General features: G+C 35.2%; 2 protein-coding genes across 2 annotated transcripts; one reads left to right on the forward strand and one right to left on the reverse strand.

Moving 5' to 3' along the window:
* Positions 1–3,362: 3,362 nt before the first annotated feature.
* On the reverse strand, positions 3,363–4,282 carry LOC103601894 (olfactory receptor 9K2-like). The gene has a single exon (XM_008586302.1). The coding sequence runs from the start codon at positions 4,185–4,187 to the stop codon at positions 3,363–3,365; it is 825 nt and encodes a 274-aa protein (XP_008584524.1). The 5' UTR covers positions 4,188–4,282.
* Positions 4,283–7,675: 3,393 nt separating this feature from the next.
* Positions 7,676–8,623, forward strand: LOC103601895 (olfactory receptor 12-like). Its single transcript, XM_008586303.1, has one exon. It carries the CDS (start codon positions 7,676–7,678, stop codon positions 8,621–8,623), a length of 948 nt encoding a protein of 315 aa, XP_008584525.1.
* Positions 8,624–17,677: the final 9,054 nt, after the last annotated feature.

Here is a 17,677-nt window from a genome sequence, read left to right on the forward strand (position 1 = left end):
CACACACACACACACACACACAAAAGAAAAATGGGGGGGGGAGAAGATATAACAACTACAATCCTTTGAAGTTGTTACAACAAGCAAATGGAAAGGACATTGTTGGGTGGGAGGGTGGAGAGGGAGGAGGGAGGTAGGTTTCGGTGATGGGCCATAATATTCAACCACATTGTATATCGACAAAATAAAAATTTAGAGGAAAAAAAAAGAATTATACTATCAGGAAAAAAAAAAAGAAATGAAGAGGAGATAAAAACTTTCTCAGACAAACAAAAGCTGATGGAATTTATCATCACCAGATCTGCATGGAAGAAATGCTAAAAAAAAAAAAAGTCCTTGAAGTTGAAGGAAAAGATCCCGAAGACAAAGCACAATCAAAGCCATAGCTACCAAGAAGCTTAAGTGGTCGAGTCAAAGAAAAAGTGAAACAGTCAAGAGAAAAGGTCATGGCACAGTTTTTTGGGATGCTCAGGCACTTTGCTTGTTTACATTATGGAGGGTCAAAGAACAGTAGCAACTGCTCATTATGAAAGCGTTTTGAGAAAGTTAGCTAAAGCTGTGGCATAAAAATGCCCAAGCAGGCTTCACTAGAGAGAACTTCACCACGACAAAGCTCTTGCTCATTTCTCTCATCAAATAAAGGCAATTTTGTTAGAGTTTGACGGGACATCATTAAGCATCTTCCTTGCAGTCTTGATTTGGCTTCTTCTGACTTCTTTTTTTCCCTAATGTTATCAGACCTAAGTCTGGCTGCCGGCTGCCCAAACAGTAAAAAACAAGTGACTCAAAAGTCAAATTGTTGGTGGAATAGGAAGGCAGCTTTATTCCCCTGAAGGAAATGGTAGACTACCCCATCTCAAAGACTCAGATTTACTGAGGGGCTTTTTAAAAGGGGGTTGAGGGAATGGAAGGTAGGAAATGAGAAGCAGGAGAGAAGGGGACGTGAGCTATGGGGGCTTCACATAACGAGTCAGCTGCAAAGTTTTGCCAAGACTCCATGTGTTTTTTGCTCTCATCCTCACCATTATCTCAGGGTTCTGCAGGATTTTTATTTGCTTCTGGGTGAAGTCAGCTTCTTTGTGCAGTCTTTGTGCAGGTTTATAAGGCTCTGGCTAACTTTGCTGGTGCATAGGGTTAGCTTCCAGACATTTGACCTTGATCACTTCTTGAAATTTCTGCAAGTTTCAAAGGACAGCCGTTAGTCTTGCAAAGTACTGATTAGTTTCTCAACTGCCTTGTTTTTCTATTTAGCCAACAATTTATAAAGTCAGGGGATGGGAAGAAAGAGAAAGGAAAAAAAAACAAAAACAAAAACAAAAACCCTGTCCCTCTTGAAATCCGCCCCCTGCTGCAGCCCAGGAGGTTCTGGGTCCCAACAGGGCCTCAGTTCTGCTCACTCCAAAACTAATCTTAAAAATTCTTTAAAGGGCACCTATCACCCATTTTTCCTTCAGTTAATAATGTAAAAAAGACTGCATTGACGTGGTTAAATTTCTAGAATCCTCAGTTCTTCAGGGATGGACTAAATGGCTGGTATCTTCACTTAGAAAAGTGTCTTGAACTTGTGAAGCTTACATTGAGAAATAAAGTTTATAGTTTTTATTTTTATCTTTTAATTTTATTTTCCATGTACTTTTTTGAAGTCCCCTTGTATTGCCCTACAGTCTGATCCTACTAGTATTTGGTTCCCACTTGCAAGAATAGTATTTGAGGCCACTCTTTGAAGTTTGTTCCAACTTCAGGAGGGTTCTTCTTGAGGCAACCGGCCTCATGGTTACCTCTTAATTGTTTAGCACCAAATCTCTTTTGTGTTTGATGGGTCACTTATGCTTGGTCTTTCTCACTTTTTGTTTTAAATAAGGTCAGATCACTTGGGGAGAGCTCTGGAGTTCTGTTACTATGACATGCCTTTCATTCTGTGTAAAACCTCTACTCTACTGTTCCCAAACTGGGGGCAGGAACAGTGGCCCACTTTTCTCAGAGTGACACCCCCACTTTATAAGCAGATTTTGGGGTGGTGTTGGTAACCTGTGGTTTTCTAAGCTCGTGTCTTTTGGCGTAGAACCTGTCTTTTGAGGGAACTGGGACAGCAGCAAAATATTTTTTCTCCTCACTATATTTCCAATATTACTGCCTTCATTAAAGCCACTATAACTTCTTACTTGAAATACCACAACATAGTTTAATTCTCATCTTATCCCATAAATACTTATCTTCTGCAAAGAGATGAGTGTGATTTTTGTAAAATGCCCATCTGAACACAATATTACCTTTCTTAAAAATCTTCAATGTGTCCCCCCTTCCTAAAGAAAAAAGGTCATCTTACTTTGCTTGTCATATAGGTTTCCATATGTGTCATATAGGATTTCCATGGATTTCCTTTTAAATTTCAACTCTCACTCCCTGCTTTGCACATTAAAAGTCAGTTATTAAACTCCATGCATTTAGCCACATAGTTATTTCCCTCTGCATGAAAACCTATCTATCTTATCTTCCTCTATTCTGTCTATTTTTAAAAATGGACTTAGAAAGGTTTCCATGACCATTAGATCACTCATCTTGAGAGGCTCCACTTCCTTTGTAGTTTCTATACCTTGAACTGCTGTGTTTAATATGTGACATTTTAGTTTCTCCATCTAGTCAATGTCTCCCTCATTTGATTTTGAGCTTCTTAAGTACAGAAATTAATGACTTATATTTAGGAATTTTCGTAAGGTCAAGAATGCATCAAAAATCAATAAATATTAATTTGATGAATGAATGAACACAAGGCATAAATTACAAAAATGGATTCTCTTTACTTTCACAAAGAAATAATGATTGCATAGAGAGAAACCATGAAATAAATGTATCATTCTTCCAGCCTCTGGACAAATTAAAATGTCTCACATGCCATCCTTATGACTGCGCCCTGCAGAGTATCCGAAACTCTCACTACACACTTGAAAACATTTCTTAAATAAATCTGATGGTTTTTTTCCTCTGCTTATTACATTAGATTTTGTTACTTCTGCCAATTATGTCCCTAACCTCATAACACACATTACTCACTCAAGATAAACAATACATCCTAGTGAACTTGGAAACATATTTTCCCTAAAAACAATTTACATGGTAATCATTACCTTTACTGAAAATGATGGGAATTGGGGAGAGATCCGTTCCAAAATCAACAACCAGAAGAAACAGTTTATATTTTCTATTACAGACAATTATAGTCAGCATCAAGTACAGGCTATTCAAATAAATAAACTCCCTAAGATTAAATATTTCTAAGGTCAATGGAAGCATTCCTTGCATTAATGCTTCCCTGAATTACCGTAATGTCCAGGCTTTTCAGTTACATCACTGTTAAAATAGAATTAAATAAAAATATATTTTTTCTCCAGGATCTTTCTCAAAGCTTCTTTGACATCTTTGTTCCTAAGAGAGCAAATCAAAGAATTCAACATAGGAGTGACCAGGAAGTAGCATAAGGAGGCCACTTTATTCAGCTCAGGAAGCCTGTCAGGAGTGAGATACATAAAAAAGTCAGCACCGTACAGCACACTCACGACTCCCAGGTGAGAGCTGCAAGTGGAAAAGGCTTTCTTACGTCCCTCAGTGGAGCATATCTTTAGAACTGTGGACACAATATACATATAAGAAACAATAGTGACTATGACGGTAGGCAAGATAATGATGCTGGATAATAAAAAAGATACCATTTTGTGGATAAAGAGGTCAGAACAAGATAGTCTCTGAAGTGGGCGAGAATCACAGTAAAAGTGGTCAACAACCCGAGAAGCACAAAAGGATAAAGTAAATGTCATGCTGGTCTGAAGAACTGAGCTGATGCAGCCACAAAAATAGGAACCAGCCACCAACTGAGTGCAGAGACGTGTTGACATCTGAACAGAGTAGAGGAGTGGGTTGCAGATGGCAATGAAGCGGTCATAAGCCATGGCTGCCAGGAGAAATCCCTCAGTCACAATGAAGAGGGCGAAGAGAAAGAGCTGGGCCACACAGCCTGCAAGGGAGATGGACTTGCTCTCAGACCAGAAGTTGATCATAGCTTTGGGTGCAATAACAGACGAATAGAAGAGATCAATGAAGGAAAGATTGCCTAGGAAGAAATACATTGGTGTGTTCAGCCGAGGATCAGTTATAATAATGGACATCATCCCAACATTCCCTAGAAGGATCATGGCATATACAAGCAGAAATAGCAGAAAGAGGAGAATGTGGATCTCTGGGTGGACCCTGAAGCCTACAAGAATGAAGTCAGTCGTTGCTGAATGATTGCTTGGCACTGAGGGTTGAGATCCCGTTGCCGGTCCCAGTCTGGTACGGGCGCGACACTGAGGGTTGTGATCCATTGCCGGACATGAAAAAAGACAAAAAGTAAAAAAAAAAATAGGAACCAGCCACCAACTGAGGGCAGAAATGTGCAATTAAATATAAAATGCCTTTTTATAATTTAGAAATCTTTGTGAACCTTGGAACTATTAACATTATAGTAGAGGGTTCCAAATATATAAGCAAAAAATGTATTAAAACAACAGCAAAGTCTAGATTGTGTACTGTTTTAATAATGTTATATTATTTGTCAAAATTTGTATAGTGTCATGTTAAGAAATAATAGAGTAAACTGATAATAAGCGAAAAATTTAAAAGCAGTGGATCCATAAATATTTGAAGAATCTTAAATTAAAAAATGTTAGTTATGTTTTATTCAATGATTCAGAAACTTGCTAGCCTCCTTATCTGTGGTCATTCCATTAAAACGCAGTATTTGCTTTTAAATAAAGCATTTGTAACCTGCTGTCTTCTCAGTGAATATCATTACAGAACAATGTTCTGTTTTTACTAAGATATTTTACATGTTTTAACATGTCATCTACACAGGACAAATTAAACTTATTGTCTTATTAGTAAAGAAGCTGATGCAGCAAAAACAGCCAGAATTTTGTGAAGCCACAGAACACGATTATGGAAAGCCTTGAAAATTTTTATGTAAAATTCTTTCTTTCCCAAAATGTTATTTGTAGAACCTTTGTATATTCCAGAGTAATGGTCAGCAAGCTATATAATCTATGAGCCCGATTCAGTTTTACTCATTTGTTTCCCTATTTTCTGTGTCTGCTTTTGCACTACAATGGCAGCTTTGAGGAGGTATGAAGAGAGGGTAGTTCTTTCTCTTTCAAGATGCTTCTTGGGGTGTTTTTGTTTTTGGTTCTAGCACCTGGTGGGTAAATCCTACCATGGCTCTCACTCTTGAAGAAACTCCCAGGCTTCTGGTATCTTTTAATACCATCTTTTCCTGTGCTTTGAAATTATAGATGGTGATATGACTGTCTGTCTTGCTAGTGTCTGTGTTACTTCAATATCCCTTCCCACCTCCCGCCCCCCAGCACTTCTATTGACTGTTAGTTTATTCTCTGCATTAATTTTCTTCTGATTGATACCAGCATGATGCTTTTACAATAGAGATAAGAAATGAGTTTATGGGTTATAACCCATGCAAATAAAAAGTAGCAAATATATCTCTGTATAAATCATGAAGATAAAAGAAGAATCAAGTACTACTCATTCAAATCTGTTTGTTTTATTATTTAGTTCCGTAAGTAGAAGATTAGTTCACATGTCCTCTGGAGAGACTTTTAACGTTCCATTTCCATAGGTCTGATACGTTTACTAGTTAATAATTTCTTCTCTCATTTTTCTTTTTGCCTTATGACACAATATATTTTACTGGTAAGAGAGGCCTTCTGTCCCCAACGAACATCTTGCAGAGGGATTACCCACCACTTTGGTTTCCCTCCCCATGAGAGAATTTCTCTCAGGATCCATCCCAGGTCTATTTATTAGTTTAGTCAATGAAAAAGTACAGTAAACTACAAAATTAATAGTAAGGTAAGAGATAAGCTACAATTTTTACTTGTGCTTGTTCATTTTAGCAAATTTGAGTCATAATCTGAACAGTGAGAAAATGCAATCTGTGTTGCAGAAAAACTTCCTGTTAAACACAGGTATGTTTGTCTTAATGTTTTTGTTTTCTCATGAATATACTTGATTTTACATATAGTGTTTACTGAGATAAGAAGTAGTATTCATTCTTGAGGATACCTCATATTTAATTTGTTTACTCCCATATCCCTTTCTTTAGATAGCTTTAGTTACATTTCTTTCTTTTTTAAAAATATTTCTATTGAAAGCAAGAACTTGTTTACGGACAACATGAATTAAGGAAAACATGCAGTTTTATAGTTCATAGACCCAGCCAGAAGTTATTTTGACCATTTCTCTGCCTTCTAAAATTAATCACATAATATTACTGTTAAGTTTTAATTTTTTTCAAGAAAGTAGAATATTGTACCTAGATCAAATTGATTCTAATATATTTCTAGAAGTCCAATCTGCATCAAACAAATGTCAAAATTAGTGAAACCATAGCAATGACAATAAAAATACAAAAGACATGATCACATACTTTATAATTATAAACTATAATTGTAATTACATAATTTATAATTCCAATTATTATAATTATATAATTTATATACAAAGTTATAATTATACTTTTATGTAATTAAACCAGTGTGCTGCTCAATCTCATAACTCTAAATAAGCCTCTTAAATCTGCTTTTTAATTTTAGTTTCCTCAGTCATAAAATTAGTACAAAATGTTTTCCTTTCTGTACCTCTTCACTGTATTTTATTAAAGAATTTTTATAGTCATAATAACATAATCCTAAAGAAATATTATTCAAATTTGTGCAATCTTTAAATTGTTTGGTGTGCCTCTTATCCTTCATATGCACAGACTTTTGCATTTGAATTTTTTTTTTCCTAAAAAGGAAGTGATATCTCCACCCAGGATCTTAGAGTTCTCCACTTGCATTTCTGTGTTCAAAATCCAAAGGGAACAAAATAGTGAAGAAAGGAAGGCTGGAGAAGGAAGGAAGGGAGGAAGAAAGGAAGACAAACAAATAAAAGTCTGATTTTATTGTGTTTAGGAAATGTAAGGAAAAATCACTAATGCTTTCAGCAGATGAATTATACCACTAAGAATTTATGTCACCACAGGAACAAAAATAATAAAAGAAATGATGATATGCGGATAATGTGTAAAAGGATGAAGTGTTTGTCAGGCTTCTTGCTAATATAAAAAAAGATAGCTAGAATGTTATTTATCATTTTACTATAGTGAATAAAAAACTAAATAATCATTAAAAAATGGACTATCATATCAGTTGAACTCAATTTTCATTCTAAATAAAAATCTGAAATAGGTTACAATGTCTGTGAGAAATATCTTCCACTGAGAGATGCAACTTTCAATGGCAGTAAACATAATAAAATCAAGTAAAACAGAAACAAAACCCCTCTTATTTCCAGATATTTTCCTAGAATCTCCCTCTCCCAAAAGCACACTTAGATGGTAAATCTGCATTATTTGCAAATAAGTCTATCTGAAAGGGCTTACCAATCATATCCAACTTGTCACTAGGAAACCTTTAAAAACAGTAATCCATTCTTTATGTTCACTGGTGTTTTGTAAAATATTGGGAGAAATATGATAAAATAAATTTTCTTTTATGCTGGTTCACCAGTTATTTTTACTAAGACAAGTATTCCAATCACTCATTTCTTTCATTTTTACCATTCCTCCAGTTCCACATGTATTTCAGCTATGAAGAGTGAGCTGAACAGGAATTACTCAGAGGTGACTGAGTTTATTCTACTGGGGTTTAGAATCCCTCAAAAGCTACAGATCCTCTTATTCTTCGTGTTCTTGATGATCTACATCGTTATTGGGGTGGGAAATATCAGCATGATGATTGTCACTAAGATGGACTCCAGACTTCAAACGCCTATGTATTTCTTCCTTCGAAACTTGTCCTATTTAGATCTCTGCTATTCCACAGTCATTGCTCCCAAAACTTTAGCCAATTTCTTGACTAATGAAAAGAAAATTTCATACAATGGCTGTGCAGCCCAATTTTTCTTCTTTGCCCTTTTTGTCACAACTGAAGGCTTTCTGCTGGCTGTCATGGCATTTGATCGATTCTCTGCCATTTGCTCCCCTCTCCTTTACCATGTGTACATGTCCCAGAAAGTCTGTGTTCAGTTGGTTACTGGATCCTACGTCTGTGGATGCATCAACTCCATAGTGCAGACAGGTCTCACTTTCAGTTTGCGTTTCTGTCAGGAAAACAGACTAGATCACTTTTTCTGTGATGTTCCAGCCCTGATCAAGATCTCATGTGTTGACACCTTTGTCAATGAGATTGTACTGTTTATTCTCTCTGCTCTCATCATCAGCAGCACCACAACTGTCATTCTGGTTTCCTATGCTTATATCCTCACCACTGTCCTGAAGATCCCCTCGACGCATGGCAGGACTAAGACCTTCTCCACCTGTGGCTCCCATATAGCAGTGGTGAGTTTATTCTATGGAACTGTCTTCTTCATGTATGCGCAACCTGGGGGCACCTCCTCACCAGAGCGAAGCAAAATTGTAGCTGTGATCTACACACTTATAATACCAATGCTAAACCCTGTAATATATAGTCTGAGAAACAGGGACGTGAAAGATGCTGTGAAAAGAATATTACATAAGAAATGGTGCCCTCAGTGATATTTATTAAACAATTATATAGTGGACAATTTTTTCCCCTAAGGATTCTAGTTATCCTTGTTCTTGTATAACTATTATGTTAAAGATATTTATATGTATGGCAACAAATATCACTTTTCTAAGTTTTCTAAAATAATGTTTCTAACAATATAAGTACACGCATTACTTATTTGCTTAGAATACATGAAAACATATATGTTCTCAATTTACAATGTGATAATATTTAATTTTACTTTGATTAAGAAGTAAATATTGAGATTTTACTATGTAATCATTAAAATAATATTATATCTGTATGTAATATTTTTACCTTTTTACAAAGTAAAGCCCATTGTTTTGCTGGCAAAACATACTGGCAGTGGTTACATAGAACATTTTCGAGTAAAAGGCCTATTGCTTCCTAAAGAGTTTTACTTTCTGGGAGTATCATCCTTGGAGTTACTACACTTATAAAAAGGGGACCCACAATATATCATTCAAAAGGCAATTCTTCACATAAAAAATTGTGGCAATAACATTCTAGTAAATTTTATTTTCTCATTATCCTCTTAATATAAAGTGTTGCATTATGTAATAATAAAAGCTGATACATTAAGAGCACATGCAATATATATATTCTTTGTATCACCGTTTTTCAAATGACAAAATTGAGGTACTGGGAGACCGAGTCACTTGGTGGAGTCAGAACTCAGCTACAGTACGGCTCCAGAAATCTTATTTTCGAAATGTATCCAAATTCATATCCAAAGCATGTGGAATATTCTGAAATGTGATCACACAGTCTAGAAACAACTATTCCTGAATGGAGGTGTAGACATGGGATCAGTCCTGGAATATACTAAATTTGACACTTGTCTTGTAATTATTCGTGTGAATATTATTCTGTTTCTATTTTCTTTTAACATTTTAATCAGTTTTTTGAATAGAGAAGTATAACATTTGTATGTCATTTTGTTGGTCTTTTAAAATTTATTGTATGTATTTACCTGCTCAAAAATCAGATAAATTTTACAATGGTAATGTTTTTGTATATTATATTTAAATTTTAGTTAATATAAATGTTATTTTTTTCCATAAGGTGTGAACCTAATTCAATTGTTTTTCATCAGTTAGTCAATTTTTCTGACATATTTTTTAAAAAATACAGAGAGGTAATGAAAATTTTTGCCTTACTTTCTCTGCTTTTCTTTTGTTTTCTTAAAGATATATAAACACTAAATAAGAATCTAGAAACTTAATTGAGCCAAATGTATTAGTGGGGGTAAATCACTTGTTTTAAAAATGTATTCAGGTGGTATATCACTGCTCTGATACTTATCCATGTCAGGCCAGGCCAGAAAGTCAGTTCTTTCATTTCTCTTCCTCTAAATGTGGATCGTATCAAACCCCATTATGTCAGGTTTTTTTGTTTTGTTTTGTTTTTTTTTCTTAACTAGGCTTAGTTATTAAATTTAGGCAGAAGGGAAAGTCCAGCGCTCACAAGACTTCACGGCTTCTCCAAATGCTCTAGTTCAATGTGACATCTGATTCCAGCTACTTAAAATAAAGGAATAGCTTGTTTTCAATTTTCGATTGGTCTTCAGGCAAATAAGTCTCAAATAATTCATGATAAAATGGACTGCCAGGCTAAAGCAAGATCAGTAAAATACTGGTCTTCTGGTTAAACATTAATCAATAGTTCTTCAATTAGGTTAAAATTTCTAACAAATAATAATTATTCATTTTTGGTTTGCGAAGTTTATTGTGACCATATGACACATTTTTATACATACTAGATCATATTCAAGTGAATATGTTTTGTTCCATCAATTTGCTTGTCTATTTTTATGTTGGTATCACATGCTTGTTGCATGACAGAATTTAATGCCCTATAGGGATGCATCTTTTCCAAAAACTTCTTAGCTAATATTACTCAATATTTCAGTGAACTTCAGAATTATTTTTCATTTAAAAAATAATTCCCATTTGTATTTTAGCAGAATTGCATTTAGCATATATATAATTGATTCATTTGCAGCACATTTATAAAAGCAAAGCTGATATTTCCTTTGATATCAGAGAGCCTACGTTTAATTTCCTGTGTTACTGCTGAATACAGATTTGAGAAGTACTTGAGTAGTTTTAAAGTTCAATGGAGACTATTAGATTACTTCATTCAATAGTTGTGAGGATCACATGAAATGCTATAAATTATGCTTTTAGCACTAGGAAGTACTCAAGTAATAGTAGCTTCTACTATTAGCGTTTTCATCATCATCTTTTTACATGTTTTAGCAATGTCATGGAGTATCTATATTTGACAGCTACACATATTTTAGTAAACATATTTCTATGCATTTAAAAAATTAAATTTTTGTTATTGGTACATAGTTGATTGTACATATCTGTGTGGTACAGCAATAAATATCAATAGCTGTGTGCAAAATGTAATGTTCAAAACAGGATAATTAGTGCATTCAACATTATATGATGTAATCAATTTTTGTGGCCCTTTACCAATTCCTCCCTTATCCCTCTCCTGCTCCCCCTTTCCCACCTCTGGCAATCTCAGTTCTGTTTTCTCCCCTTGAAAGGTCGACATACTATCATGATTGTTGTATCTTTCCTTTTTAAAAAATTTTTTAAAATTTATTTGTTTATTTATTTATTTTTTAAACTTCCACTTATATATGAGGACATGCAGTATTTCTCTATCTGTGCCTGGCTTATTACACTTAAAATAACTTTCTCTAAGTTCAAATTTTTTAAAATTTATTTGTTTATTTATTTATTTTTTAAACTTCCACTTATATATGAGGGCATGCAGTATTTCTCTATCTGTGCCTGGCTTATTACACTTAAAATAACTTTCTCTAAGTTCATCTATGTTGCTGCAAATGGCAGTGTTTCATTCTTTCCTATGGCAGAGTAGTATTCCACTGGGTAAATTATACCACATTTTCTTTATCCAGTCATCCAATGATGGACATTTAGGCTGGTTCCAACTCATGACTATTGCAAATAGAGCTGCAATAAACATAGGAGTACGGATATCCCTTAGACACGAAGATTTCCATTCCTTTGGGGAGATACCCAGCAGTGGAATTGCTGGATCATATGACAGTTTTATCTGTAGAACTGTTGAAACCATTTTCCATAATGGCTGCACCAATTTACAGTCCCACCAGCAGGTTTAGGAGGGCTCCCCTTTCTCTACATCCTCGCCAGCATTTATTGTTCTCTGTCTTTTTGATATTAGCTAGTACAACTGGGATGAGATGATATCTCAATGTGGTTTTGATTTGAATTTTCCTGATGTTGAGTGATGTGAGCATTTTTGCATGTGTCTGCTGGCCATTAATATATCTTCCTTTGAGAAATGCCTATTCAGCTTCTTTGTACATTTTTTTTTTTTTAAAGATGACCGGTAAGGGGATGTCAACCCTTGGCTTGGTGTTGTCAGCACCACACTCAGCCAGTGAGCAAACCGGCCATCCCTATATAGGATCCGAACTCATGGCCTTGGTGTTATCAGCACCGCACGCTACCGAGTGAGCCACGGGCCGGCCCCCTTTGTACATTTTTTAATTGGGTTCTTTTTTTTTTTTTTTACTATTAAGTTGTTTGAGTTCCTTGTATAGTCTGGATTTTAATCCTTTGTCAGATGCATAGTTATAAATATTTTCTCCCACTCTGTAGGTTGTCTTTTCGCTCTGTTAATTGTTTCTATTGCTGTGCAGAAGCTTTTTAGTTTGATATAATCCCATTTGTTTATTTTTCCTTTTATTGCCTGTGCTTTTGGGGTCATATTCATAAAGTCTTTGCCTAGTTTTAACTTCTGAAGTGTTTCCCCTGTTTTCTTTTAGGAGTTTTATAGTTTCAGGGTGTTTATTTAAGTGTTCAATCCATTTTGAGTTGATTTCGGTATATGGTGAGAGGTATGGGTCTAGTTTCATTCTTCTACACATGGATTTACAGTTTTCCATGCACCATTTGTGGAAGAGACAGTCTTTCTCCCAATGTATGTTCTTGGTACCTTCATTGAAAATCAGTTGGCTGTAGGTGTATGGGTTGATTTCTGGGTTCTTTACTCTGTTCCATTGATCTGAGTGTCTGTTTTTATTCCAGTAGTATGTTGTTTTGGTTACTATAGCTTTGTAGTATAATCTGAAGTCTGGTAGTATAGTGCCTCTGGCTTTATTTATTTATTTATCTCAGGATTGCTTTGGTTATTCAGGGTAGTTTGTTGTTCCATATGAAGTTAGGATTTTTTTTCTATTTCTGTGAAGAATGCCATTGGTATTTTGAGGGGAATTGCATTGAATCTGTAGATAGCTTTGGGTAGTATGGACATTTCCACAACATTAATTATTCCAATCCAAGAGCGTGGAATGTTTTTCTATCATTTTGTGGCCTCTTTAATTTATTTTGACAGTGCTTTGTATTTCTTGTTGTACAGATCTTTCACCTCCTTTCTTAACTTTATTCCTAGGTATTTTATTTTTTTGGTGACTATTGTAAGTGGGCTAGCTTTCTTGATTTCTTTTTCTGCTAGTTCATTGTAGTATAAAAATGCTACTGGATTTTAAGTGTTGATTTTGTATCAGAAATGTTTCTGAAATCATTTATCAACTCTAAGAGGTTTTTTTTTTTTTTTGTAGAGTCTTTAGACTTTTCTATGTACAGGATCATGTCCTCAGCAGAGACAATTTAAGACAATGAAATAATGAAATAATAGCAGAAATCTTCCCAGGTATACAGAGACAATATTGAGAGAGGGGTGTTCAGGTGCCCAACTATAACTGTATGTGGGTCTATTTGTTTAGGTGTAATTGTGTTTGCTTTATATATCTGGCTGCTCTGAAGTTGGGTGCATATATATTTATGATTGTTATGTCTTCTTGCTGGATAGATCCCTTTATCATTAGATAATGGCTTTCTTTGTCTCTTTGTATGCTTCTTAGTTTAAAGTCTATTTTATCTGATATAAGAATAGCTACTCCTGCTCATTTTTGGTTTACATTTGCATGGTATATCTTTTTCATCCTTTTGTACTTATTCTGTATGTGTGTTTACAGTTCAGTTGTATCTCTGGAAGACAGCATATATTTTGGTCTAGCTTTTTAATCCAATCAATCAGTCTGTCTCTTTTGAATGGGAAATTTAATCCATTTACACTTAGGGTTATTATCAAAAAGTATTGACTTCCCCTTGGCATTTTATCAATTTTTGTTTGGATTTAAAATATCTTTATTCCTTTCTTCTTTCATTGTTTGTCTTCCATGTTTCTTGGTTTTTTGAGGTGGTTAGATAAAGTTCCTTTCTCTTTCTCATTTGAATTTTTCTTCTACTAGTGGGTTTTTTTCTTGTGTATTCATAGTAGTGATTATTCCTTTTCATATTCCAGATGTAGTACTCCCTTGAGAATTTCTTATAGGGCTGGTCATGTGACAGAGAACTCCCACAGTTTTTTTTGTCTAGGAAATATACTATTTCTCCCTTCTTTCTAAAGGATAGCTTTGCTAGGTGTATTGTTCTTGGCTTGCAATTTTTTTCTTTTAGTATTTTGAATATATCATCCCATTCTCTTCTGACTTTTAGGGTTTCTGTTGAAAAGTCTGCTGTTAGTCTGATGGGTGCTCCCTTATAGTGATTTGACACTTTTCTCTTGCTGTTTTTAAAGTTGCATCTTTGAGCTTTCCCAGTTTGACTATAAAGTGTCTCAGAGAGGACCTTTTTGGATTGAATTTGTTTCGGGGTTTTTGAGCCTCCTGTATCTGATGGTCTGTATCTCTCCTTATATCTGGGAATTTTTGCTATTATTTTATTGAATATGTTTTTAATGATCTTTCCTTTCTCCTCCTCTTCTGGAACACTTATGATTTGGATTTTTTGTGCTTCAGGTTGTCTGCTAACTCTCTTAGATTTTCTTCATTTAAAAAAAATTCTTTTATTTATTTTTGTCCACCTTTGTTATATGAAAAAGACCATCTTCAATGGCAGAAATTGTTTACTCTGCTTGTTCTAACTTGCTTTTTAAACTTTTGGTTGCATTTTTTATTTTTTGAAGGAATCCTTCAGCTCCAGGAGTTCTGCTATATTCTTTCTGAAAGCATTAGTCTCTTTAGTGCATTTCTTCTGTTAGATCCTGAATACTTTTTCTCATTTTGTTGTGTCATCTAACCGAGTCTGCTTGTATCTCATCGTGTTTCCTTTAGAATGTTTCTTGGAATTCCTTTTCAGTCATTTCAAGGACTTCATGTTCTAGAGGGTCTGGTACTCGAGATTTATTATATTCCCTTGGTGTGTCATATTTTCTTTTTTTTTTTTTTATTTCCAGTATCTCCACATTGGTGTCTATTCATCTGGAGCAGTTGCTTTTTCTGGTACTCTAGAGTGGGTTTTGAGGAGCAGGAGTTCCTCTTGTGGGCATGTTTTATAATGACCATTGATTAGGGTGTTTAATATTGGTTGCAGGTAGATGCAGTGGTGTAGTCTGCAGTAGTGTAGTCTCCATGTGGGTACTTTGGTGGAATTCAGTGTTGGAATTGCATGTGAGTGCCTCCAAGGCCTAGTCCCTGGAGCACTTAGTAATACCTAACTGAGGATGGAGGCACTATATTGGTTCATCCAGGATGTGGGAGAGCTTTCAAGTTCTTGGGGAAAGCACCTTGATGCCCTGTCACTCTTTGGCTGTGGTGGGTGATCCTGGGCAGGCCTATTTGCACCCCAGCTAGGTCCCTGTGACCCTGACATCTGTACTTGGGTGTGTTGGTGCTCTTCAGTTTGAATGGGTGACCATGGGAAGGTTTTCTCTTTCTTCTTTCTTACAGGCAGAGCCTCCTCCTGGGACCTTGTTTCACCTAGTTGAGAAATGGGTTGGTGGTTAATGGGAATTTTCTTTCTTACTCTATTTGGCTATTCTGGGTTTCTGTGCTCTCAGAGGTTCCACTTATGTCTCTCTCAGATGAAGACAGTCCTGTGGGCTGCACATATACCTTCCATCCCCAGGTGTGCTACCATGAATGGCAGCATAATTCCCCTTGTTGGTTAGGTCACTGGGTCACAGGTCTGCACTCTCTCACCTCTCCCTGGGCTCCACTGGTGACTCTCTTTCTATACTGATGAATGGTCTGTGAGCTGTGTATAAGGTGGCAGAGGCTGCTGGTGTGGCAGTAAGCCACCCTGTGGTGGGAGTTGCTGTGGTTGGGCTGTTGTGGGCCACTCACTCAACATCGGTGTCTGCAGTAGTGGCAGGGAGTGCTGCTTCTGGCGAGGTGGATGGTGCTCTGTTGCCATCAGTTGGGGCTGGCCAGTGGAGTGCTTCCTGGGGACTGGGAAGTGGCTGTGCGTGCTGTTGCCCTATGCATTTTATATAATTGTTGCAATTGTGGCAAAAATCTTTATTAGCTTATGCTTTCTAATGGATAATTCTAGGATACAGAGAGCTTTTAAAGTAACTATATTTTTATATGTGGTCAACTTAATAAATTTTTTTTCATTTACATTCATTTTTATAATCTTTTATTTTTCTCTACTTTTGCCATTTTAATATTTTCTTGTTCTTTCTGTATTCCTTTGTTGTTGAGAAAATAATTTTTCTGCTGTTTTCATCTTTCAGAAGTGTAAGCCTATATTACAACATTTGTGTCTATGTTTAGCAAATAAGTGTCACATTTTTACCTGTTAGCTTTCAATACTCAACAGTAATTGTAACTCATCTTTTATAAATAGTAGGTTTTTCAAGTCTTGCAAAATTATATACCTTTCAGTTATTTTTTCACTGCAAACAAATGATGTGGCATGTAATAGAATACTTTCCAGAAAATATTATCGTATCATTTAAAAGATGAGAAATATGAGGTCACCATATTTTATAGATACTTAAAAATATATATTCTATGTGCCCATATATAGAAAAAAGATTATCATTTTAATTCTTAAAAGTCAAATAACACAAAGAATAATGTATTCTTTTATGCTCTCACATCTATTCTATTACACTTTAAAATGTAACTTATTTATTTAGTTTTGTTTTGTGCAATAGCAAGTGAGTGACTCCTTAGTGAGAACTATGCCTTACTTTTCAACAAGTCTTTACAAGTGCTTATAGTTTCCTTCAGACTCATTTAAAAACTTTATTCCTTTTAAACACATTAACATTTGTGAGAAAAAGATATTATAAAATATGGCCAGGGTCACTAAAAATAATAGAACTTCTAGAAATTAAAAAAAATCTGTAAAGTTGAAAACTCAGTATTAGAACTTAAAGCTTAAAGCTTAACTTAAAGTTGAAAACTTAAATACAGATGAAGCATAACTGAAGAAAGAATTAGGATATTTGCAAAAACCCAGCAAAAAGAGATAAAGAGATAGATGGTATAAGACCAAAGTGTAGAATATTGATGATACTGTGAGAGTCCACAATATGTCCACTCGAAGTGACAGAATTAAAGAAAAAGAGTATGAGTTGGTGAAATGATTCCAAATGGAATACCCAATAAGGAAATATATATAGGTGAAAAAGTATAGTATTGAAGACAGAGAGAAGCAGCCGGAAGGAAAGGCAACATAAAGATAATTTAGATAGCTGAATTCTCAAAGGCAACATGCAAGTCAGAAAACAGTGGTATGATAGTATTAATGTCCTGAGACAAGAATTTAAACGGCTCACTTGATATTGCATATCTGGGGTGTGTGTGTTGGGAGTGGGGAGCTTTCAGTATTGAGAAAGAAAATAAAAGATAATTTTAAGTAAGTAAATAAATACTGGGAAACTTTATGATCAAGCATTGTGGAACTCGCATTTTCATAATTTTATCAGGTGACTTTTCTGCATCTCTTGAGATGATACAATGAGTTTTCTCCCTTCTTCTATTAATGTGGTGAATTATATAATTGATTTCCAAATGTTAAACTTCACATTCCTGGGATATAATCAAATTTGTCGTAAGGTACTATGCTTTTTATATACTGATGAATGTAATTTCCTAAGCTTTAAAATCATGATTTAAGGGCCGGCCCGGTGGCGCACTGGATAAGTGCGCAACTTGGGAAGTGCGGCGGTGCTCCCGC

The sequence above is a fragment of the Galeopterus variegatus genome, unplaced genomic scaffold (assembly GCF_000696425.1).
Source record: "Galeopterus variegatus unplaced genomic scaffold, G_variegatus-3.0.2 Scaffold3928, whole genome shotgun sequence".
Classification (NCBI taxonomy): Eukaryota; Metazoa; Chordata; class Mammalia; order Dermoptera; family Cynocephalidae; genus Galeopterus; species Galeopterus variegatus.